The sequence below is a fragment of the Pseudophryne corroboree genome, chromosome 5 (assembly GCF_028390025.1).
Source record: "Pseudophryne corroboree isolate aPseCor3 chromosome 5, aPseCor3.hap2, whole genome shotgun sequence".
Classification (NCBI taxonomy): Eukaryota; Metazoa; Chordata; class Amphibia; order Anura; family Myobatrachidae; genus Pseudophryne; species Pseudophryne corroboree.
The window spans coordinates 89,026,744-89,053,598 of NC_086448.1; the positions used below are offsets into that span (position 1 = coordinate 89,026,744).

The window sequence follows — 26,855 nt, forward strand, 5'->3', positions numbered from 1 at the left end:
TACGTATTATGGGCTGTACTGTATGTATTGATAACTGTACTGTATTACTTCTTATGTGCTGTACTGTATGTATGTATGTATGTATGTGTGTATGGATAACTGTGCTGTACCACTTCTTATTATGTGTTGTCCTGTACTGTGTATATATATATATATATATATATATATATGTGTGTGTGTGTGTATGCACGGATAGCTGTACTGTACTACTTCTTATTATGTGCTGTACTGTATGTATTATTTATGGATAACTGTACTGTATCACTTCTTATGTGCTGTACTGTATTTATACATGTATGGATAGCTGTACTGTACCACTTCTTATGTGCTGTACTGTATGTATTGATAACTGTACTGTATCGCTTCTTATGTGCTGTACTGTATGTATGTATGGATAGCTGTACTGTACCACTTCTTATTATGTGCTGTACAGTATGTACTATGTATGAATAACTGTACCACTTCTTATTATGTACTATGTATATATGGACAACGTAGCTGTACCACTTCTTATTATCTGCTGTACTGTATGTATGGATGAATAGCTGTACCGTACCACTTCTTATTATGTGCTGTACTGTATGTATGTATACCTGTACTGTAGCACTTCTTATTATGTGCTGTACTGTATGTATGTATACCTGTACTGTAGCACTTCTTATTATGTGCTGTACTGTATGTATTGTGACAAGAACACTGGGATAGTGTTTGAGGGCAGGTATATTTGTCCCAGGTTCTTGTCTTACATGTTTTAGAAAATGTTAACTTCTAGGAAAAATGCTTTTTGTTTTGTCTGAACCTTTTCAGTTTGCTGTAAAAGCTGGGTAAAGGCTCTGAGAGAGAGATAAGGCGAGTTCTAGACATTGGGCCCAGTTCGGGTCTTTGGCCTCACAGAGGGCTAATCAGGGTTTCAGCTGTGTAAGAGTGTTATAGTGCTTCTAACCTGATTAGTATGGGCAGACTGCCTGGGAAGGCTGCAGGATCTGTGTGTGAGAGACACGCTTTCTGATGCAAGTAAGCTATACAGTATGTACTGAAGAACTCTGTGTTTTGTTTAGTGACAGTTAGGAATATCTTATGTTTAGTTAGTGCCGGACAGGCAAGGTATTTTTATTTTGGGGTTTGTTTTATTTTCTGTTTCAATAAAACTGGCCGGGGTCAGTTGTACCAGAAACTGGACTTGTGTTGTTCCTCAGCTGCTGCGTGCGGCCATATTCCCCAGGAAAAGGCGCCTTGCACCCCTACAGTGTTACAGTATGTATAGTTTTGTATACCTGTACTGTAGCACTTCTTATTATGTGCTGTACTGTATGTATGTATGTATACCTGTACTGTAGCACTTCTTATTATGTGCTGTACTGTATGTATGTATACCTGTACCGTACCACTTCTTATGTGCTGTACTGTATGTATGTATACCTGTACTGTAGCACTTATTATGTGCTGTACTGTACCGCTTATTTTATGTGCTGTAATGTATGTATGTATGGATAAATGCACTCTATCACTTTTTATTATGTACTGTAGATATGTATGTATGTATGTATAACTGTACTGTACCACTTCTCTTATTTTCTATATTGGACGCAATTCTCATTATCACTTTGTTTTTTTTATTGTTCTCTGCTCTGGATGCAGTTATCAGTACAGTTCCAGTGGTTTCCAAACTGTGCGCCGTGGCACCATAGGGCCCACAGCACAATTTCAGGGCTACTGTGGGTGGGTGGTCCTGTCCCAAATCTAACAAGATGGGTAGGATCCGGCTTAGTGCAGTGTTTCTAAAAGTGGGTGTTGCGACACACTAGTCTATCTCTACTTAGGGGGTTATTCCGAGTTGATCGCTCGCTAGCTATATTTAACAGCGCTGCGATCAAATAACTATAGGGGAGTGTATGTTAGCTTTGCAAGTGTGCAATCGCATGTGCAGCCGAGCGGTACAAAAAAGTTTTGTGCAGTTTCTGAGTAGCTCAGAACTTACTCAGCCGCTGCGATCACTTCAGCCTGTTCTTGTCCGGAATTGACGTCAGTCACCCGCCCTGCAAAGGCTTGAACACGCCTGCGTTTTTCCAACCACTCCAAGAAAACGCTCAGTTGACACCCACAAACGCCCTCTTCCTGTCAATCTCCTTGCGATCGGCTGTGCAAATGGATTCTTCGTAAAATCCATCGCTCAGCAACAATCCGCTTTGCACCCGTATGATGCAGTTGCGCATTGCGGTGCATAAGCATGCGCAGTTCAAACCTAGCGTGTGATCAGGTCGGAATGACCACCTTAGTGCAGAGTCCGTGATGACTCGCACTGATGGGGATGGGACTTTAAAAAAAAACTACAACAAAGAAAATAACACAAGTCACCAGATCCTGCTGGCAGCAGGATGCTCTAAGCAGCCCCTCGGCAGAGCTGTCCTCAGTTGCCTATCAGATACGAGCAGAGGAATAGACTCAGGAGAGTGCTCTCGCCAACTATTTTCTCTTCTCCACAGGATCCAAAGTGAGCTTCCTGCTGCAGTGACCAACATAGGGACCGATTCAGACCTAATCGCTGCTGTGCATTTTCGCACAGTGGGCGATTATCGATTGACTACACATGCATATGCAATGCGCACACACATTGTCAAACAGCGACAATCTGGTGTGAAAATTTTAATCGCACAGCCATTTGCAAGGTGATTGACAGGAAGAGGGCGTTTGTTGACCGTTTTCTGGGAGTGTCAGGAAAAACACAGGCGTGCCCAAGAATTTCAGGGAGGGTGTGTGACGTCAGCTCCGGACCCGATCAGCCTGTGTGTATCGCACTGTAGGAGTAAGTCCTGGGCTGCGCACAGACTGCAGACAATAGAAAAACCATTCGATGGTAAGTGAGTTGCTATCTGATCACAGGACAACAAAATTAGCAGCCCAGCGATCAGGTCTGAATTACTGACATAGCTTTAGAAACGGTCAGTAGGCACGGGGGCATTCTGATGGACATATAAATGGCATGTGAGGAGGTCACGAGGCATGTGCAGGGGGTCTAATGGGTATTATAAGTGACACATGAGGGCAAAGCATGCGGGGTACAGCTTGATGGGCATTTAAATGGTATGTGCAAAAACTTTTGGCCTAGGGGTGCCGTGAAAAAAAAAATAGCAGAAAGTCTCTTGTGCTACAATGCAAGACGGTTTGGGAACCGCTATACATGGCGGCATCACATTGGCGATAGTAGCAGACCCTCCAACATGACCCACCCCACTAGGTACAAAATGCTCTGTTCCTGGACTTCCCTCTTAATTTATGATTTCCATCACCTGTGTTGAACTAGTTAAATGATAAGAAACCTGTTTCTTCACAGGTGATGGCAATAATAAATTAAGAGGGAAGTCCAGAAACAGAGCATTTTGTACCTAGTGGGGCGGGTCATGTTGGAACTTGGAGGGTATGCATACTTGCCTACCTGACCCTCTCCATGAGGGAGAAAATGCTCTGTTCCTGGACTTTCCTGGTAATGTATGATTGCCATCACCTATGGTGAGCTAATTAATTGATAAGAAAGGTGTTTCACCACAGGTGATGGCAAACATACATTACCAGGAAAGTCCAGGAACAGAGCATTTTCTCCCTCATGGAGAGGGTGAGGTAGGCAAGTATGAGGGTATGTAGTAGCGCCTAACGTCTGCCTACTATGCACCATGTGGCAGTTGTATGTATAGCTGCATTTCTCTAGAGCAGGCATTCCCAACCGCGGTCCTCAAGGCACACCAACAGTGCAGGTTTTAGTGATATAACTGAGGTACTTATTAAGTCACCTGAGTTCAAGCCTGGATATCACTAAAACCTGCACTGTTGGTGTGCCTTGAGGTCCGTGGTTAGGAATGCCTGCTCTAGTGTGAGAAAGACACAAATGTGAGAACAAACAAGTTTTTGTCGAGACAAAAAGCTATAAAAAAAGTAAAATAAAAGTTGTAGCCCTATAGCCTACTTACTGATGAAAGCATGCTCTTTCATTTATATCTTGTTTCCTTGTCAGTGCCTTGGTAATGTAGATCAGAAGAGGTCTGTGATGTGACAAGCGCAGAGTAAAGACCTCATGAGGACAGCTGGTTTAAAGGTGATTTTCTCTTTTTCAAAACACACTCAATCACTGATCTCACATCAGGAACAGCTTGTTATATGGTAGAAGTGGCAGGGCTTGAGCCTTTCATCTTGTTAGCACACAGACAGCAGGTCCTTATCTACAGCTGGTCCCTGTTAAGGTTACTCCTGCCATATCTCCATACTCTAGCTCACCAGCCTCTTCTGTGGTCACAGGCACGGGGGAACAGCATCAGACGTTGCTGGTACCCATCTGTCCTTTCATAACTATCATTTTAATACAGTATTTACAGGGGAAATCTTCTATTCCAGGAGTGATTTTAGAACCATTTTGTAGCGGTAACAGATGCGTAAATAGGACCAGATTTATTTTTGTAAGTAAAGCAAAAAAAACAAGCAACTGGGCAAAACCATGCTGCAGAGAGAGTTAGATTTGAGTGGGGTGTGTACAACCTGAAATCTAAATTGCAGTGAAAAGTAAAGCTGTGGGCTACATGCACAGGCAGACAGTATTTACCGTGCACAGAAACAATATAAATGTATTTGCTCCCCTTGCATGGCAACATAGTTTGTTCCAGGCCCAAAGTTGCTTGCTTTTTTTGCTTTACTTACAAACATGAATCAGGCCCATAGTGTGGCTCATGCTCTGGTCTCCAAATTTGGGGAGGATCCATTTTTATGGCTGAAAATATTGCAAGAATCCCCATTGTCATTTATGATAGATATAATTTATCTAATTGTACGTGTATGTGTTACTGCAGAATAGAGTCAGTATATTGCAGGGAAGAGCAATAGTACCAGTTTAGCATTTCTTGGAAGGCAGCAGCTGGAGGAAGTGAGTTGAGCTATAATGGTGCTAAAAACTATGGGGGTAATTCCAAGTTGATCGCAGCAGGATTTTTGATAGCAATTGGGCAAAACCATGTGCACTGCAGGGGAGGCAGATATAACATGTGCAGAGAGAGTTAGATTTGGGTGGGTTATTTTGTTTCTGTGCAGGGTAAATACTGGCTAGTTTATTTTCACACTGCAAATTAGATTGCAGATTGAACACACCCCACCCAAATCTAATTCTCTCTGCACATGTTATATCTGCCTCCCCTGCAGTGCACATGGTTTTGCCCAATTGCTATCAAAAATCCTGCTGCGATCAACTTGGAATTACCCCCTATATACTTGACTTTTACATTTTCACAGAACTTTGGGGGTAATTCAGATCTGATCGTAGATTTGCTAACTTTAGCACATGTACGATCAGTTACTCTGACATGCTGGGGGAGGCTCAGCACAGGGCTTGTTAGCGCATGTCAGGCCCTGCCCCCCTCCTCCCTGCATGGGTGCAAAAGTATCGCACGGCAGAGATGCTTTTGCACCCACCACATCCCGGGTCGTAGCGGCTATGTGTGACGTCACGCAGCCACCGCGGCCCACCATCGCAACGGTCTGGACATGCCTACGTTGTTCGGACCGCACCCCACCACCCAGTGACGTGCGGTGAGCTAAATGGCTCAGGAGGCACTGGCTAACCCCAGAGCCAGAATTCCATGCAATATATGAGCCAAAGCGTACATCTGGGCATTATACACAGGTGCAGCAGTATAAACTCCTGGAAATTTGGTGGATTTTGATCAGAGATGTGCTGAAAAGATAAGCCTCACCTCACCTGCCATAGACTTTTTACTCCAGAGTTTGGGCTATAAAAATTATTACAATAATGCAAATTATTAGTATTCATATTTTTCATATACTTTATTCAGTCAAAACTCTGGTTTAAACGTAAGTATGACAGGAAAGGCTCTGCCTCACCCCACTGCACGTCACTGCCACCGCCGCTGCAGCGATCCAGTCTGAATTAGGCCCTTTCTTCTTAAATTCCATAATTTTTCTTCAACTCACCAACACATATACGTCTGATAATGGGAAGCTATATTGTAATGACGGTACGGATGGTGTAATGGTTAGCATTACTGCCTCACAGCATTGATGTCATGGGTTAAATTGCAATTTGGCCCTAACTGTGTGGAGTTTGTATATTCTCTCCCATGCCTGTGTGGATTTCCTCCCACAATTCAAAATCATACTGGTACTGTACATTAATTGGCTTCCAACAAAAATGAACCCTAGTGTGTGTACATGTGATAGGGAATATATGCCCAGATTTATCAAGCCTTGGAGAGCGATAAATAGCACGGTGATAAACTACCAACCAATCAGCTCCTAACTGTCATTTTACAATCCCAGCCTGTAACATGGCAGTTAGGAGCTGGATGGCTGGTATTTTATCATCGTGTAATTTATCACTCTCCAAGGCTTGATAAATGAGCCCCATAGATTATAAATTCCACTGGGGCAGGGAGTGATGTGAATGGCCAAATATTCCCTGTACAGTGCTGCGGAATATGTGTGTGCGCTATATAAATAACTGGTTATAATGTAATATATATAGTAGTATGCTCACAGCTAAACAGGGACATGTTTCTCATGATGATAAAGCCATTCCAGAGGATGCTGATGTTATATGTATTTTAATGCACACAAGTCCGTGGTCTGGAACTAGTACTTTACCTTGCTCGGAATCGTCTGTAAATTCTCCTACAGCCACTGAGTATCCTGTTCAGGAAGACAATTAGGAGGAGAGACGTTACAATGACCAATCAATGGAGGACATAAAACACACATCTTGGAGGAAGACAGGATTGTTTATAGAGTATCCCTGGAAAGACACGTGGCGCCAGAGATAATGACTACGCAGCTGTATTTATGCTTGTGTGTCCCATGCATGCTGATGCTATGTACAGTAACATAGGAGAAGATAACATTTGCAGTACTACAAAAGCACTTATGGTTTGTACTTTATCTCTTTCTGCTTTATCACGCTTCAAGGCTTAGTGCATCTTTCCCCCCCTCTATGAGAGATGTACTAAGCTTTGGAGAATGATAAAGTAGAAAGAGATAAAGGGGGTATTCAATTAAGTGCAGTTTTTTCGACTGGTCGAAAAAATGGCACTAATTCGACACAGGGTATTTAATTGCGGGCATTTTCACCCGTTTTTTAGTCCATTTGTGCCCATGACGTTTCTCTTTTTTGTTGAATCAGCATGGGCGAAAATTGCAGCAAAAACACATCAGCAGCAAATTCGCCGATACACATGCTTTTCAACAGTGCCGGATTTTTAGATCATTCGAAAAAAATAGCACGTGTATTGAATAGGTCGAATATAAATTCGACCTAAAAACGGGCGAAATGTGCAGTTTTTTTCGACTGGTTAAAAAAACGGCACTAATTGAATACCCCCCAAAGTATCAACCAATCAGCTCCTACCTATCAAATTACAGGATGTGTTTGAAAATGACATTTAGGAGCTCATTGGTCGGTACTTTATCTCTCTTCACTTTATCACTCTCCAAGGCTTAGTACAGTACATCTGCCCCTCTCTCACCCAAATGTCAGAGGCAGTTAATATTGTATTATTCACATAATTAAGTCACTTCCAATGGTTCTTAAACAAAGGTATAATACAATCTGACACTGTACATCAAGCTTAAGGCCTCAGCACAAACTTCTAATTATCTTACAGTGCATGTTTCCAATTAGTTCTATTATAGTGTATTACGGATGGACTACATCACAACAGGCCTCACATTATGCGCTAACAACTAAACTTGGTGATTTAATCATTTGTGAGAGCCAGGAAAGCCTTACTGTGTAATTTGCCTCTGCAGTAGGTATTTACATATGAATTTTTCATGCATCCTGTTTGATCGGACACAGAGACACACTTTTAGCCTCAGAGAAATTTTCTTGTCAGCTGGAACCACCATATAGCCAATGGGCAGTCCTGATTACACAAAAAATCCCAGATACACACATTCCAAAATATCAGTTTCATCAGACATAATTAAATATAGATGTTACACATTACACTATACGTGAATAGTAAGAAATTATGGACCCGTTTACCAGAATGCACAAAACTCATTTTCCTATACTTTGTAATTTCTCCCACTGTTCACCCTGGCACGTTGTGCAGAGACACACTGCATTCTTGGTGCGGTTTCGAAGTAGACAAAATGGCTGCCTACTTCAGAAATAGTTTCAATGATAGTAACGTGTTACTAGATGATATACAGATTTCTGTATACAGTATTTAAGGAACGTATAGTAGCTATGTGTTTGTATAGTTTGAAATTTGTATGTCTATTGTCTGTTTTATTGTTGTAATACAGTTTTTTTAATGGGACAGTCCTTATTTTTACTAACAGTCCTGACTTGTCTCTGTTGGTTTGTACGGTTTAATTGTACATAATATAGCCCGCTATCATGGAGCCTAATACAGAGACATACGCAAATCGCAGACGCTGCGTCTTTAATTTTTCCCCTGATGTTTTTGTGCTGCTGCTTCACAGGGCTGCTAGGCCCCCAGCTCAGCACTTTGTATAAGAGCCAGGAATAGGATGTCCTGCCTCCTTGACAGGGTCAGCTGTCAATCATAGCTCAGCCCCGCAACCGGCTCTTACACAGATGAAGCGCCAGCCGGCTCGCATGCGTAGAAACAACGAAGGCAAAACCATTGATGGCACCACACAGAACAGTTACCTGCCATCGATGGTTTGTGCCACCGTCACCATCCATGGTAACCACACAGGTGGCCATCACTAAGGGGGACTAAGCAGTGATAAGAGCGGAGAAGTGAGCCAGTGGAGAAGTTGCCCCATCAACCAATCAGCAGCGCCGTATAATTTTATTGTATGCAAGTTATAGATGTTATTCCAGTGCTAATTGGTTGCCATGGGCAACTTCCCCAATGGCTCACTTCTCCGCTCTTATCACTGCTTAGTAAATGTCCCCCTTAATCACGTTGCTGAAGCATGCTCAGAAAATAGGGGAGAAGTGCCGTTTTCCTGTTGCTGCCCCCCTCCACCCCCAAATGGCCCCGCCTGCCAATCAGGCTGCAGCATTCAGGACACTGCGAGCTATCTCTCAGAACAAGATCTACACACGTGCAGTGCGCAGATCTCACTATCAGAGATGTATATAAACAATCGGGATTGCGTACATCCCAAAATTAGGCCCATGAACCAATAGGGTGAGACCTGACTGCTGTGAAAGTCTCTCATGGAGATACAAGGGGATATACTTACAAAGCAGCGGTTTTTGCAACCTGCGGTTCTCGGCAAGTTTGACCTCAAAAAGGTCAACATGAGTTTTTTGTCTTTTTTGTGTCGTTTTCTTCGTAAAGTGATGGGGAACCCCAATTAGTGCATCGTGTCTCCTCGCAAGGCTCCTCAGGCAAGGTGCCTCGCTACGCTTGCACTCGGCACAGGTTACTACTCCCAATCGTGGATCGTAAAGTATGAAAAAGTTTTAAAAAAATGGTAAAAAAAGTGAAAAACTCATGTCGACCTTTTTCCATGTCGACCTAGTGACCATGTCGACCAATAGTGGTCGACCTAATGACTGTCTACCTAAGTGTTGTCGACCTAATTACTGTATCCCCCCCTCTATGGGTGTCCACAACACCCATAGAGGGAGAATAGAACCTGTGGCGAGCAAAGCGCGCGAACGAGCCCACAAGGGGCTTAGTTGTGCTCGCCCCCCTGCCGGCATTCCACCGCTCGGGATGCCCATGTCGGTTTACTGACATTCGGCATCCCGTGCGGCGGTAAATCATGCCGAAACCTATGAAACATATAATGTTTTATGGTGGTGTCCTTTTGCAAAACACTGTGTTTAGGAAGCAATGGAATAAATTCCATCCTAATAAATGTAATTATCGTTTGTATATTTTCAGTGTTAATAAACATTCAGTTGCTTCTCTGAGAGATTATCTGGGAAATGAAACTATCTCTACGTATAATAATAAACCACATTGGAGAGATCAGAAGAACACTTTAAGGAAGGGACTATCTAAATGGGCTACATCCTGTTTATACAATGCAGTACTGTAACTGCTGGGACATGTCCTATGGATTTTGGCATTTTACTGACCTGGATTAACTTTTCCTCTGGTTCTAGAAAATATCATTTTTTTTTAAACAAAATTCTACGTCTGTTTTTTAAATGTACATCAGCAAAATTCGACGTGGATCTTTCTCATTTTATTCAACAAAAGTTGAGACTAAAAAATTTCACCTTTGTGAAAACAGTTTTCCAATTTTTAGGATAGGTAATTAGAAATACAAAAAGAAAAAAGTTAAATATCTTAACTACAGTATAACAAAAAGCATCAGAGTATAATGAACACTTTCAATTGATACAGACCACAACAACATACATATTGGAATTATTACATGCTCAGGAATTGTATCTTATACCCAGTTAAACATCAAGTGCGGGGGTGGATTTATTACAACCCCTGAAAAGTAAAAGTGGAGATGTTGCACAAATCAACCAATCAGGTTCTAGCTACCATTTATCTAGTACGTTCTACAAAATGATAGCTAGATTCACATTGGTCACTATCACCTCCACATTTCCTTTTATAGGAGTTTTAGTTAACGGGCCGGGAAATAGTTTTCCTATGTTCCTGCGACATTGACAAGTATACAGGCAAGCCTGGCAGCTGGGGAGTAACAACTCACATGTGCCGCTGTTCTGTAAAACATTCTCAAACTCATACCCAATTAGATCTACTGCTTCCCAAACGAATAGTGAACGCTACAAACCACTGCCAAGCTTCCACAATTACATGAATATATTCAGTCTAGACATACATGGGCATCAATGACCTTGAAACGCGTGAAGAGCAGCCAGAGCTACAGATGTGACCTCATACACAATTTCTCGGCGCGCTAGGTCCTGTGCATCTTTTTAGCTCGAAAGCGCGTCTTACTCACAATGTGATGGGACAAAAGCGCCTCACGAGACTGATTAATTTTATATGCAACACTTGTATATCTGTGTGTCAAAGTGCTGCGATGCAGCAGCTTTTTTTTCCAGGCTATGTTCTGTTGTGATTAATCCGCGACTTTATACATATGAAAACTATTTCCAGTACGGTAAAGTCGCTGTCCGGTGGCTCTGGTACATAGTGATGTTTTGATACATCTTAAAGTGCAAATAAGACGCAAATTTAAAGTAAAAACTTGCTACGTAACACTGCTTGGCAAGGCTTACTAACCAACAGGAGTATCGCGCTGCATGGCGTATTTAAGTTGTGGGCATGAGGACACATCCGTAAGGCCTGATCGCTGTTGTGCGAATTCACAAGGCGGCCGATTATTGATCCACTGTGCATGCATACGGATCGTAGTGCGCACGCGCAAGGCCAAACTGCAATAAAAATCCAGCGTCTTTTTTGATCGCTAAGTGTATGCAAGTTGATTGACAGTAAGCAGGTGATTGTGGGTGGTAACTAGCCGTTTTCTGGAAGTGTCACAGGCGTTCCCAAGCGTTTTCAGGGTGGCTGTGTGACGTCCGCTCCGGCCCTATCAGCCTGATTCTACTGCACTGCAGGAGTTGGTCCTGGGCTACGCACAGACTGGAAAAATCATTTGATGGCGAGTGAGTTGCAAACGGATTTGAAGCTGATCTGCGTTTGCAAAGGTTTCCGCATGGCGTACGCAGACTTGCACGGGGCGGGTATTCACTCTGTCTGGGCGGTGACTATCTGATCCTCTACAAATTCACAGAGGAGCGATCGGGTCTGAATTAGGCCCCAAAATAACAGCGGATGAATTCCAATTAGTGTGGATTGGGATCAGAGAAAGGCAACTGGATCTAAAACAATTTGATTGGCTGACTAGAACACAGTGTGAATGGGCACCAATGTTCCCTTAGTGGTAGACAAAATGCACTTGTTGAAGCAAAAGAAAGTCATAGTTAAATAAAAAAAACACTCAATACATTTGATATGTAAGCATTTACAGGATATCCGATAACGGATGCACATGGTATAATAACTTCCATAGATACAGTAAAACACTTCCTTTGCTTTGACATGTCCTAATTACAGAAAAAGGTGTATACCGTAAGGCCTTACCTTGGAAGCTATCATCAGACTCGGTATTGCCCATTTTGGTCTGTTTCTCGCCGACCACTTCCCTAATAATGTTCCTGAAGGAATAGCCCTTGATTATTTCTGCAATGTTGGCACTGAAGACCTGTCCTAAATACAAAATGTCATTGTTTCAAGAAAGATTTGACAAAAATAATGTTTTATTTCAATCCACCTAGACTTGCAGGCATGTCCAAACTGCGGCCCTCCAGCTGTTGTGAAACTACATATCCCAGCATGCCCTGACACAGTTTTGCTGTCAGGGAATGCTAAAGCTGTGTCAGGGCATGCTGTGATGTGTAGTTTCTTAACAGCTTGAGGGCCGCAGTTTGGACATGCCTAACCTAGAAAAACAAACAATTTACAGATTTCTATGTGGAGAAGTGGACCAGTAGAGAAGTTGCCCATAGCAACCAATCCTCTTTGCAGTACCATTTATTAAGTAGATTCTATAAAAGCATAGATAGCCGCTGATTGGTTGTTAATGGCCACTTTTCCACTGGCCTGCTTCTAAAGTGCTTACACTGCTTAATACATCTAGGGCCTAATTCAGACCTGATCATAGATGTGTTAAATTTAGCACATCTACGATCAGTTTCACAGACATGCGGGGGGACGCCAAGCACAGGGCTAGTCCGCCCCGCATGCCTGGCTCTGCCCCCTCATCACAGGTACTAAAGCATCGCACAGTGGCGATGCTTTTGTACCTGGGGAGTATCTCCCTAACAGCACAGCTCCTGCGCACTGGCAGGGAGCTACTCGTCGCTTCCTGGGTCACAGCGGCTGCATGTGTAGTCACGCAGCCACCGCGGCCCGCCCCCTGCACGGTCCGGGCACGCCTGCGCTGCCCGGGCCGCGCCCCTAAAACGCCGGCTAAACGCCGCTGACCCGCCCAGCGAACGCCTCTGCCTGTCAATCAGGCAGAGGCGATCGCTGGGCAGAGATGCCGATCGCACAGCAGCGATCAGGTCTGAATTAAAGCCAAAGGCCGCAGTATAGTAACCAGTCAGCTTCTGACATTTTACAGGCTGTGTTTGAAAACTGACAGGAGCTGATTGGTTGGCAATTTATTTCTCTCCAGTGTTGGATACATCTCATCCTGAGACAGCAACAATTACTAGGGAAAGGATTACCGGTATATCAGTCTACAAGATGGCTGCTTCCAGTTCCACTACATGTACGTTACAGGTGAACGTTAATAAACCACCCTACTGATTTCCACAGCCTCTGTCATTATCCATGAAGACGCAGCTGGGTCTAGTGGCCTAATGTACGCAAAGCTTAGTATGTCCAATGGAGGCATTTGTAGGCCACACTTTTACAGTGAAAGTCCTGAATTCACATCTATATGGAGTGCAATTCACATTCACACTAAAGGCTGTGGTAACCAATGTTTATTAGCTTTTGTACTTGCAATTACAGGCATTGATGAGCTAATTGCCTATTAACCTCACATCTGTTTACTTTTTATGGCCGGAAGTCTGTGAGCAGTAATAAAAAGAAACGCAGCAGTGGTTACAAACAGATCTGCAATGATCCTTGTTGTGGTGCAGCACACTTACACAGAAGCACAACTGTGCTCAAATGCAGCAGTAATATCATTCTTAGTAACTGACGTACTATAATCAAAATATCATTCTTAGTAACACATAAGCACATTTTATTTATTTAATGGGAAAATCCATCTGTAATCTACTCATCCTCCTGCAGCTTAACCCTAAAGCCCCGTATACACGGGAGATTTCTCCCAGAGATGTGTGCTGAGCGATCCAGAGTCACTTTACTTTCTCCTCCCCACAACCAAATCCTATTCTCAGCTGTGCAACCTAATCTTAACCTCCTCTCCCTACGGCCTATCCCAAACCTTATGTCTCCCAACAGCCAAGCAGTAAGATCACCACTCCGCTAAACCTCCATCTTCTCTCACAGCCTGATCTTAACTAACCCCCTCCTCATAATCTACAGTAAGATTGACATTTCTCTCTCCACAACCGAGCCTTAGGTCCCCTCAGAGGCTAACCCTCCCTGTCTACTTCAACAGTCTAATGGACCCTACACACTTAAAGATTTCACTGAGAGATATGAACAAGATACCGTTCATATCTTTCAGTGTGTAGGCGCTCGTTCATCGTTGGTGCCGGCTCGATTGTACCTGCAGGCCAAAATGGACAATCTCGTCCATATTAGCATGCAGTGCTGTGGAACCAGGTGACGGGGGGAGTGAAGAAACGTCACCCCCCCCCCCCACCCGCCACCGGGTCGTCCAATAGCCAGTCGACGAGGCCCATAATCCTAACCAATTTCCTCTTCATAGTCTAACCATAATGTATCACATCCCCACATCTTGACTCAAACATTTCCTCTCCAAACAGCCTAGCCTTAAACGCCCACACCACATACGCCCCTTCTCATTCAACAACCTAACCCTAACCAAACTCCTCCCATAGTCTAATCCTAATATATCCTTTCCTCATAACCAATCGTTTCCCCCAACAGCCTATGCCTAAGGTCCCGCCAACAACCTAACCCTTCCCTTTTCTTTCAACTACTTAACCAAAACAAAATCCTCACGCACTAACCCCAATATCTCCCTTCCACATACCCAACACAAAACGATACCTCTCCTAACAACATATCCCTAAGATTAGCCCCACAGCCTAACTCTCCCCTTTTCCTTCAACAATCTAACACAACCAATCCATTTTGGCAGTCAATGGTGAAAATAGGATTTTAAATACCTATCGGTAAATCCTTTTCTCGTAGTCCATAAAGGATATTGGGGACATATTAGTATGATGGGGTATAGACTGGTCCAGAGGAGCCAGTGCACTTTAAATTTCTTCAACTGGGTGTACTGGCTCCTCCCCTCTATGCCTCCTCCTACAGCTCAGTTATAGGTAAAACAGTGCCCGAAGGAGAATGACATACTTGAGAGAAGGAACATAACAACAATAAGTGTGCTGAGATTTTCACACCAACGTAAAACTTAGCCAGCAACACCTGGCAACATTAACAGCAACAGCTGAGCAGGAACACATAACAGAGAACCTGCAGAAAGTCACAGCACAGAGGCAAGCGCCCCATTTTCCCCTTATGGACTACGAGAAAAGGATTTGCCGGTAGGTATTTAAAATCCTATTTTCTCTAGCATCCATAAGGGATATTGGGGACAGATTAGTACAATGGGGATGTCCCAAAGCTTCCAGAACGGGCAGGAATGTGCGGAGACATCTGCAGCACCGCCTGCCCAAACTGGGTATCCTTTTTGGCCAGGGTATCAAACTTGTAGAACTTCACAAAAATGTTCTTCCCCGACCAGGTAGCAGCTCGACATAGTTGTAGGGCAGAGACTCCACGGGTAGCCGCCCGGGAAGAGCCCAACGAACTTGTAGAGTGGGCCTTCAGAGACTGTGGAACAGGTAAGGCTGCTGACGCATAGGCCTGTTGGATAGTAAGCCTAATCCAACGAGCAATGAACTGCTTAAAAGCAGGGCAAACTTTTTTCTGCGCATCATAGAGCATGAACAAGGAATCCGTCTTTCTGATCCGAGCCGTCCTCTTGACATAGATTTTGAAGGCTCGCACAGCATCCAATACCTGAGGAGGAGCAGACGTGTCAGAACTGGACGGAATCACAATAGGTTGATTCAAGTGAAATGTGGAGAGCACCTTCGGCAGGAACTGCTGTCTAATCCTGAGCTCCGCTCTGTTCTCGTAAAAGACCAAGTACAGACTTTTGCACAACAAGGCCCCAAATTCTGAGACATGCCTAGCAGAAGCCAGGGCCAGTAACATCACCGTTTTCCACGTGAGGTACTTATCTTCTACTGTCTTCAGAGGTTCAAACCAGGAGGACTGTAGACAGCGTAACACTACATCCAGATCCCAAGGTGCTGTAGGCGGCACGAATGGAGGTTGTATGTGAAGCACCCCTTGCAAGAAGGTCTGAACTTCTGGCAAGAGAGCCAACTTCTTCTGAAAGAAGATGGAAAGAGCTGAAATCTGGACCTTAATGGATCCCAGACGTAAGCCTTTATCCACTCCAGCCTTCAGGAAACGTAGGAACCTTCCCAAGTTGAATTCTGCAGAGGAATAAGTGTGTTCCTCGCACCAAGAGACATATCTCCGCCAGATATGATGATAGTGTTTTGACTTCACAGGTTTTCTGGCTTGCACTATAGTGGCAATGACCTTTTTGGAAAGCCCTTTGTGAGCTAGGATGTTCCACTCAGCTTCCATGCCGTCAAACGAAGCTGCCGTAAGTCTGGGTAGATGAACGGTCCTTGTTGAAGAAGCTCCCTTCTTAGTGGTAGAGGCTAAAGGTCCTCTACGGACATGTCCAGAAGAGCCGCGTACCACGCTCTTCGGGGGCCAATCCGGGGCAATCAAGATTGCTTCCACTCTTTGATGTCTGATCCGCTTGAGCACCCTTGGGATCAGCGGAATCGGAGGAAACAGGTAGACCTGCTGTTAAGTCCAAGGCGATGTCATCGCATCCACTGCACTCGCCTGCGGGTCCCTGGTTCGTGAGCAATAGCAGCGAAGCTTCTTGTTGAGACGAGAGGCCATCAAGTCGATCTGTGGTCATCCCCACCTGCTGATCTGTTGAAACACCTGAGGGTGTAGTCCCCACTCCCCCGGATGGAGGTTGTGGCGACTTAGGAAGTCCGCTTCCCAGTTGTCCACTCCCGGAATGAAGATTGCAGACAGTGTTCTTGCATTTCTTTCTGCCCAGAGGAGTATTTTGGACACTTCTCGCATGCAGGCCATGCTTTTGTCCCTCCTCGTCAATTGATGTACGCCACCACCCTGGCGTTGTCCGACTGCACCTAGATCGCTTGATCCCGGAGTAGAGGGGATGCCTGAATCAGAGCACTGTAGATAGCCCAAAGTTCCAGAAAGTTGATCGAAAGTAGGGCCTCTTGGGCAGACCACCTGCCCTGGAACTGTGCCCCTTGGGTGACAGCACCCCACCTTCTCAGACTCGCATCCGTCGTGAGGAGGATCCAATCCTGAATCCCAAAGTGTCAACCTTCCAGCAGGTTGGGGAACTGTAGCCACCACAGGAGACAGAAGTTCTGGCCTGAGGTGACAGCTGAATAATCCGGTGCATCTGAAGATGGGAACCGAACCGCTTGTTCAGGATGTCCAATTGGAGTGGTCTGGCATATAAACTTTCCGAATTGAATCGCCTCGTACGAGGCCACCATCTTTCCCAACAATTTTATGCAAAGATGAATGGAGACTCGAGTAGGTTGAAGCACCATGCGAACCATTTCTTGAAGTGTTCTCACTTTTTGCTCTGGGAGGAACACTTTCTGTGCTACAGTATCCAGTAGCATCCCCAGAACCAGGAGCCGCTGAGATGGTTCCAGGAGGGACTTTTGCAGATTGAGGATCCACCCGTGGTGCAACAGAAGTTGGATAGTGTGATCTATGTGGAGTATTAGAAGCTCTCTGGAACTCGCTTTTATCAGGAAATCGTCCAGGTATGGAATTACATTGACCCTCTGGACCCTGAGTTGAAACATCATTTCCGCCATCACCTTCGTGAACACCCTCGGAGCTGTAGACAGGCCGTAGGGTAACGCCTGAAACTGGCAGTGAACGTTCAGTAGGGCAAACCTCAGATAGGCCTGATTAGGAGGCCAAATTGGGATATGTAGTGAGAAGTTCAGATTATTTCTAATAAATATTTAAAATGCCAGAGTTAATATATATGCTGCGGACGCACGGCACATCTTACCATATACGATAAAAGTGCGCTGTATGTTGCAAACACTACATCCCTTAAGAGAAAACAAGCACTCGCACACATTGTCTGAGATCCAACGCTCAGTGATGTATATATTTGATATTAAAAGGATATGTATACAATATATCACATGTACAGCATATATCAATCAGTTATAATGTTACATTTACACAAGAAGCAGATAGTTACAAAAGAATCCATTACAGCCACAGCCAGCATACATACATTACTCTTTCCCATAGAACATTTTCTCCATTTCTCCTTCTCTCCCTCTCTCTCCCTCTCAGCAAACAAAAACAACTAACTCTCTAAGTCCTAGAAACTGCATATATCAAAACAGTGGGAGTTAACAGGTTGTTGGTTTGGGGCTCCTTCCATTGGTACAGGAGAGGGAGGTCTCTCATTCATGATGTGTCATTGGTCAGTTCATATACAAGCAACGTCCAGCCTTGAATCAGACATCATAGGGGTTAGCCACTGGTTTCCTGCCCACATGCTTTATTTGGAATGTTCTTTGTTCTAATAAGAGTGACTTTAGATTTCATACATTTAATCATAACTAATCGCTGCAATGTGCTACAACCTAACCACAGCTATCAAACCAACACACTTATTCCCCTGATTATTTTGACACCATGCATGCCATGTTTATCTTGTTCCGTTCCATTCAACATATACATGATGTTATACTCTATTATACACTGCTCAGAAAAATAAAGGGAACACTAAAATAACACATCCTAGATCTGAATGAATGAAATATTCTTATTAAATACTTTGTTCTTTACATAGTTGAATGTGCTGACAACAAAAATAAGAATTTACTTACCGATAATTCTATTTCTCGGAGTCCGTAGTGGATGCTGGGGTTCCTGAAAGGACCATGGGGAATAGCGGCTCCGCAGGAGACAGGGCACAAAAGTAAAGCTTTCCGATCAGGTGGTGTGCACTGGCTCCTCCCCCTATGACCCCCCTCCAAGCCAGTTAGGTACTGTGCCCGGACGAGCGTACACAATAAGGGAGGAATTTTGAATCCCGGGTAAGACTCATACCAGCCACACCAATCACACCGTACAATTTGTGATCTAAACCCAGTTAACAGTATGATAACAGCGGAGCCTCTGAAAAGATGGCTCACAACAATAATAACCCGATTTTTGTAACTATGTACAAGTATTGCAGATAATCCGCACTTGGGATGGGCGCCCAGCATCCACTACGGACTCCGAGAAATAGAATTATCGGTAAGTAAATTCTTATTTTCTCTATCGTCCTAGTGGATGCTGGGGTTCCTGAAAGGACCATGGGGATTATACCAAAGCTCCCAAACGGGCGGGAGAGTGCGGATGACTCTGCAGCACCGAATGAGAGAACTCCAGGTCCTCCTTAGCCAGGGTATCAAATTTGTAGAATTTAGCAAACGTGTTTGCCCCTGACCAAGTAGCTGCTCGGCAAAGTTGTAAAGCCGAGACCCCTCGGGCAGCCGCCCAAGATGAGCCCACCTTCCTTGTGGAATGGGCATTTACATATTTTGGCTGTGGCAGGCCTGCCACAGAATGTGCAAGCTGAATTGTATTACACATCCAACTAGCAATAGTCTGCTTAGAAGCAAGAGCACCCAGTTTGTTGGGTGCATACAGGATAACAGCAAGTCAGTTTTCCTGACTCCAGCCGTCCTGGAACATATTTTCAGGGCCCTGACAACATCTAGCAACTTGGAGTCCTCCAAGTCCCTAGTAGGTGCAAGGCACCACAATAAGCTGGTTCAGGTGAAACACTGACACCACCTTAGGGAGAGAACTGGGGACGCGTCCGCAGCTCTGCCCTGTCCGAATGGACAAACAGATATGGGCTTTTTTGAGAAAAAACCACCAATTTGACACTCGCCTGGTCCAGGCCAGGGCCAAGAGCATGGTCACTTTTCATGTGAGATGCTTCAAATCCACAGATTTGACTGGTTTTAAACCAATGTGATTTGAGGAATCCCAGAACTACGTTGAGATCCCACAGTGCCACTGGAGGCACAAAAGGGGGTTGTATATGCAATACTCCCTTGACACACTTCTGGACTTCAGGAACTGAAGCCAATTTTTTCTGGAAGAAAATCGACAGGGCCGAAATTTGAACCTTAATGGACCCCAATTTGAGGCCCATAGACACTCCTGTTTGCAGGAAATGCAGGAAACGACCGAGTTGACATTTCTTTGTGGGGCCTTCCTGGCCTCACACCACGCAACATATTTTCGCCACATGTGGTGATAATGTTGTGCGGTCACCTCCTTTCTGGCTTTGACCAGGGTAGGAATGACCTCTTCCGGAATGCCTTTTTCCCTTAGGATCCGGCTTTCCACCGCCATGCCGACAAACGCAGCTGCGGTAAGTCTTGGAACAGACATGGTACTTGCTGAAGCAAGTCCCTTCTTAGCGGCAGAGGCCATAAGACCTCTGTAAGCATCTCTTGAAGTTCTGGGTACCAAGTCCTTCTTGGCCAATCCGGAGCCATGAGTATAGTTCTTACTCCTCTACGTCTTATAATTCTCAGCACCTTAGGTATGAGAAGCAGAGGAGGGAACACATACACCGACTGGTACACCCACGGTGTTACCAGAACGTCCACAGCTATTGCCTGAGGGTCTCTTGACCTGGCGCAATACCTGTCCCGTTTTTTGTTCAGACGGGACACCATCATGTCCACCTTTGGTATTTCCCAACGGTTTACAATCATGTGGAAAAAACTTCCCGATGAAGTTTCCACTCTCCCGGGTGGAGGTCGTGCCTGCTGAGGAAGTCTGCTTCCCAGTTTCCATTCCCGGGATGAAACACTGCTGACAGTGCTATCACATGATTTTCCACCCAGCGAAAAGTTCTTGCAGTTTTTGCCATTGCCCTCCTGCTTCTTGTGTCGCCCTGTCTGTTTACGTGGGCGACTGCCGTGATGTTTTTCCCACTGGATCAATACCGGCTGACCTTGAAGCAGAGGTCTTGCTAAGCTTAGAGCATTATAAATTTACCCTTAGCTCCAGTATATTTATGTGGAGAAAAGTCTCCAGACTTGATCACACTCCCTGGAAATTTATTTCCTTGTGTGACTGCTCCCCAGCCTCTCGGGCTGGGCTCCGTGGTCACCAGCATCCAATCCTGAATGCCGAATCTGCGGCCCTCTAGAAGATGAGCACTCTATAACCACCACAGGAGAGACACCCTTGTCCTTGGATATAGGGTTATCCGCTGATGCATCTGAAGATGCGATCCGGACCATTTGTCCAGCAGATCCCACTGAGAAGTTCTTGCGTGAAATCTGCCGAATGGAATTGCTTCGTAGGAAGCCACCATTTTTACCAGGACCCTTGTGCAATGATGCACTGTTTTTAGGAGGTTCCTGACTAGCTCGGATAACTCCCTGGCTTTCTCTTCCGGGAGAAACACCTTTTTCTGGACTGTGTCCAGAATCATCCCTAGGCACAGCAGACGTGTCGTCGGGATCAGCTGCGATTTTGGAATATTTAGAATCCACCCGTGCTGTTGTAGCAGTATCCTAGATAGTGCTACTCCGACCTCCAACTGTTCCCTGGACTATGCCCTTATCAGGAGATCGTCCAAGTAAGGGATAATTAAGACGCCTTTTCTTCGAAGAAGAATCATCATTTCGGCCATTACCTTGGTAAAGACCCGGGGTGCCGTGGACAATCCAAACGGCAGCGTCTGAAACTGATAGTGACAGTTCTGCACCACGAACCTGAGGTACCCTTAGTGAGAAGGGCAAATTTGGGAGATAGAGGTAAGCATCCCTGATGTCCCGGGACACTATATAGTCCCCTTCTTCCTGGTTCGTTATCACTGCTCTGAGTGACTCCATCTTGATTTGAACCTTTGTAAATGTTCAAAAAATTTTTTTAGAATAAGTCTCACCTAGCCTTCTGGCTTCAGTACCACAATATAGTGTGGAATAATACCCCTTTTCTTGTAGTAGGAGGGGTAATTTAATTATCACCTGCTGGGAATACAGCTTGTGAATTTTTTTCCATACTGCCTCCTTGTCGGAGGGAGACCTTGGTAAAGCAGACTTCAGGAGCCTGCGAAGGGGAAACGTCTCGACATTCCAATCTGTACTCCTGGGATACTACTTGTAGGATCCAGGGGTCCTGTACGGTCTCAGCGCCATGCTGAGAACTTGTCAGAAGCGGTGGAACGCTTCTGTTCCTGGGAATGGGCTGCCTGCTGCAGTCTTCTTCCCTTTCCTCTATCCCTGGGCAGATATGATCTTATAGGGACGAAAGGACTGAGGCTGAAAAGACGGTGTCTTTTTCTGCAGAGATGTGACCTAGGGTAAAAACGGTGGATTTTCCAGCAGTTGCCGTGGCCACCTGGTCCGATGGACCGACCCCAAATAACTCCTCTTCCTTTATATGGCAATACACCTTTGTGCCGTTTGGAATCTGCATCACCTGACCACTGTCGTGTCCATAACATCTTCTGGCAGTCATGGACATCGCATTTACTCTTGATGCCAGAGTGCAAACATCCCTCTGTGCATCTCGCATATATAGAAATGCATCCTTTAAATGCTCTATAGTCAATAAAATACTGTCCCTGTCAAGGGTATCAATATTTTTAGTCAGGGAATCCGACCAAGCCACCCCAGCTCTGCACATCCAGGCTGAGGCGATCGCTGGTCGCAGTATAACACCAGTATGTGTGTATATACTTTTTATGATATTTTCCAGCCTCCTGTCAGCTGGTCCTTGAGGACGGCCCTATCTATAGACGGTACCGCCACTTGTTTTGATAAGCGTGTGAGCGCCTTATCCACCCTAAGGGGTGTTTCCCAACGCGCCCTAACTTCTGGCGGGAAAGGGTATACCGCCCATAATTTTCTATCGGGGGGAACCCACGCATCATCACACACTTTATTTAATTTATCTGATTCAGGAAAAACTATGGTAGTTTTTTCACATCCCACATAATACCCTCTTTTGTGGTACTTGTAGTATCAGAAATATGTAACACCTCCTTCATTGCCTTTAACGTGTGGCCCTAATAAGGAATACGTTTGTTTATTCACCGTCGACACTGGATTCAGTGTCCCTGTCTGTGTCTGTGTCGACCGACTAAAGTAAACGGGCGTTTTAAAAAACCCCTGACGGTGTTTTTGAGACGTCTGGACCGGTACTAATTGTTTGTCGGCCGTCTCATGTCGTCAACCGACCTTGCAGCGTGTTGACATTATCACGTAATTCCCTAAATAAGCCATCCATTCCGGTGTCGACTCCCTAGAGAGTGACATCACCATTACAGGCAATTGCTCCGCCTCCTCACCAACATCGTCCTCCTACATGTCGACACACACGTACCGACACACAGCACACACACAGGGAATGCTCTGATAGAGGACAGGACCCACTAGCCCTTTGGAGAGACAGAGGGAGAGTTTGCCAGCACACACCAAAAACGCTATAATTATATAGGGACAACCTTATATAAGTGTTTTCCCTTATAGCATCTTAATATATATGCATATCGCCAAATTAGTGCCCCCCCTCTCTGTTTTAACCCTGTTTCTGTAGTGCAGTGCAGGGGAGAGCCTGGGAGCCTTCCCTCCAGCCTTTCTGTGAGGGAAAATGGCGCTGTGTGCTGAGGAGATAGGCCCCGCCCCTTTTTCGGCGGCCTCGTCTCCCGCTCTTAACGGATTCTGGCAGGGGTTAAATATCTCCATATAGCCTCCGGAGGCTATATGTGAGGTATTTTTAGCCAAAATAGGTATTCATTTGCCTCCCAGGGCGCCCCCCTCCCAGCGCCCTGCACCCTCAGTGACTGCCGTGTGAAGTGTGCTGAGAGGAAAATGGCGCACAGCTGCAGTGCTGTGCGCTACCTTTAGAAGACTGAGGAGTCTTCTGCCGCCGATTCTGGACCTCTTCTTACTTCAGCATCTGCAAGGGGGCCGGCGGCAAGGCTCCGGTGACCATCCAGGCTGTACCTGTGATCGTCCCTCTGGAGCTGATGTCCAGTAGCCAAGAAGCCAATCCATCCTGCACGCAGGTGAGTTCACTTCTTCTCCCCTAAGTCCCTCGTTGCAGTGATCCTGTTGCCAGCAGGACTCACTGTAAAATAAAAAACCTAAGCTAAACTTTTCTAAGCAGCTCTTTAGGAGAGCCACCTAGATTGCACCCTTCTCGGCCGGGCACAAAAATCTAACTGGCTTGGAGGGGGGTCATAGGGGGAGGAGCCAGTGCACACCACCTGATCGGAAAGCTTTACTTTTGTGCCCTGTCTCCTGCGGAGCCGCTATTCCCCATGGTCCTTTCAGGAACCCCAGCATCCACTAGGACGATAGAGAAATCACACAAAAATTATCAATGGAAATCAAATTTATTAACCCATGGAGGTCTGGATTTGGAGTCACACTCAAAATTAAAGTGGAAAAACACACTACAGGCTGATCCAACTTTGATGTAATGTCCTTAAAACAAGTCAAAATGAGGCTCAGTAGTGTGTGTGGCCTCCACGTGCCTGTATGACCTCCCTACAATGCCTGGGCATGCTCCTGATGAGGTGTCGGATGGTCTCCTGAGGGATCTCCTCCCAGACCTGGACTAAAGCATCCGTCAACTCCTGGATAGTCTGTGGTTGGTGGATGGAGCGAGACATGATGTCCCAGATGTGCTCAATTGGATTCAGGTCTGGGGAACGGGTGGGCCAGTCCATAGCATCAATGCCTTCGTCTTGCAGGAACTGCTGACACACTCCAGCCACATGAGGTCTAGCATTGTCTTGCATTAGGAGGAACCCAGGGCCAACCGCACCAGCATATGGACTCACAAGGGATCTGAGGATCTCATCTCGGTACCTAATGGCAGTCAGGCTACCTCTGGCGAGCACATGGAGGGCTGTGCGGCCCCCCAAAGAAATGCCACCCCATACCATTACTGACCCACTGCCAAACTGGTCATGCTGGAGGATGTTGCAGGCAGCAGAACGTTCTCCTTAGCGTCTCCAGACTCTGTCACGTCTGTCACATGTGCTCAGTGAGAACCTGCTTTCATCTGTGAAGAGCACCGGGCGCCAGTGGCGAATTTGCCAATCTTGGTGTTCTCTGGCAAATGCCAAACGTCCTGCATGGTGTTGGGCTGTAAGCACAACCCCCACCTGTGGACGTCGGGCCCTCATACCACCCTCACGGAGTCTGTTTCTGATCGTTTGAGTCGACACATGCACATTTGTGGCTTGCTGGAGGTCATTTTGCATGGCTCTGGCAGTGCTCCTCCTGTTCCTCCTTGCACAAAGGCGGAAGTAGCGGTCCTGCTGCTGGGTTGTTGCCCTCCTACGGCCTCCTCCACATCTCCTGATGTACTGGCCTGTCTCCTGGTAGCGCCTCCATGCTCTGGACACTACGCTGACAGACACAGCAAACCTTCTTGCCACAGCTCGCATTGATGTGCCATCCTGGATGAGCTGCACTACCTGAGCCACTTGTGTGGGTTGTAGACTCCGTCTCATGCTACCACTAGAGTGAAAGCACCGCCAGCTTTCAAAAGTGACCAAAACATCAGCCAGAAAGCATAGGAGCTGAGAAGTGGTCTGTGGTCACCACCTGCAGAACAACTCCTTTATTGGGGGTGTCTTGCTAACTGCCTATAATTCCCACCTGTTGTCTATTCCATAGGTTCTTAAACTCAGTCCTCAGGACCCCACACAGTGCATGTTTTGCAGGTAACCCAGCAGGTGCACAGGTGAATTAATTACTCACTGACACATTTTTAAAGGTCCATAGATGGAACTAATTATTTCACTTGTAATTCTGTGAGGAGACCTGCAAAACATGCACCGTGTGGGGTCCTGAGGACCGAGTTTGAGAACCTTTGGTCTATTCCACAGGTTCTCAAACTCGGTCCTCAGGACCCCACACGGTGCATGTTTTGCAGGTCTCCTCGCAGAATTGCAAGTGGAATAATTAGCTCCACCTGTGGACCTTTTAAAATGTGTCAGTGAGTAATTAATACACCTGTGCACCTGCTGGGTTACCTGCAAAACATGCACTGTGTGGGGTCCTGAGGACCGAGTTTGAGAACCCCTGGTCTATTCCATTTGCACAACAGCATGTGAAATTGATTGTCAATCAGTGTTGCTTCCTAAGTGGACAGTTTGATTTCACAGAAGTGTGATTGACTTGGAGTTACATTGTGTTGTTTAAGTGTTCCCTTTATTTTTTTGAGCAGTGTATAATTTAATACATTATAATGTCTGGTGCTTGACATGTTTAATTTATGTGCTGTATGAAATATGTGTTAAATATATCTTTGTGGCGTGTCTGTGTGAGTGTGTATGCTACCATATATCGCTGTGCACGCAGTGTGTATTCGCACGCACAGCGACTCATCTGTTTTGGAGTTTGTATGTTTTCTGTATGTAATATTTTTGACTTCGACAGTAGGTAAGCGTCCTTGATATCCAGGGACACTAGGAATTCCTGTTGTTCCAGGCCTGCGATCACGCTCTCAAAGATTCCATCCTGAATTTGAAAACCTTCAGGTAAGGATTCAAGGACTTCAAATTCAGAATGGGTCTCTCAGACCCGTCTGGTTTTGGTACTTCGAACAGACTGGAGTAGTAACCCTGTCCTTGTTGTAGTAGGGGCACTGGAACAATGACATGGGACTGGACCAACTTGTTTATGGCCAGTAGTAGCATACCACGCATATTTTCCAAAGCTGGTAAGATTGATCTGAAAAATCGTTGGGGAGGAGCACCGTCAAACCCCAGCTTGTAACCCTGAGAGATAAGGTCTCTAACCCAAGCAACTTGGCAGGAACCGTCCCAGATGTGAATGTAGTGACGTAACTGAGCTCCCACCTCGAGATTACCTCGGGGGGGGTCGCACCATCATGCCGAAGGCTTTGCGGCAGTAGAACTGGTGTTCTGGTCCTGAGATCTGACAACGGCTGGTTTCTTAGGTTTTCCTCTGGAGCCTCTAGCTGCGTTGGAGGCCCCTCTCGCCCTAGATCGAAATCTGGAGGACCGAAAGGACTGAGTAGATG

General features: G+C 45.5%; 1 protein-coding gene across 2 annotated transcripts in view; it reads right to left on the minus strand.

Moving 5' to 3' along the window:
* ITGA8 (integrin subunit alpha 8) overlaps positions 1-26,855 on the minus strand; it is a 262,641-nt gene that overhangs the window by 157,606 nt on the left and 78,180 nt on the right. For both annotated transcript variants that reach the window (XM_063921465.1, XM_063921464.1), the window contains exons 7-8: positions 12,054-12,179; positions 6,637-6,681 (exon numbers count right to left, since the gene is read on the minus strand). In XM_063921465.1, the coding sequence (XP_063777535.1) occupies positions 6,637-6,681; positions 12,054-12,179 (171 nt within the window). The remainder of the gene's footprint in view (positions 1-6,636; positions 6,682-12,053; positions 12,180-26,855) is intronic.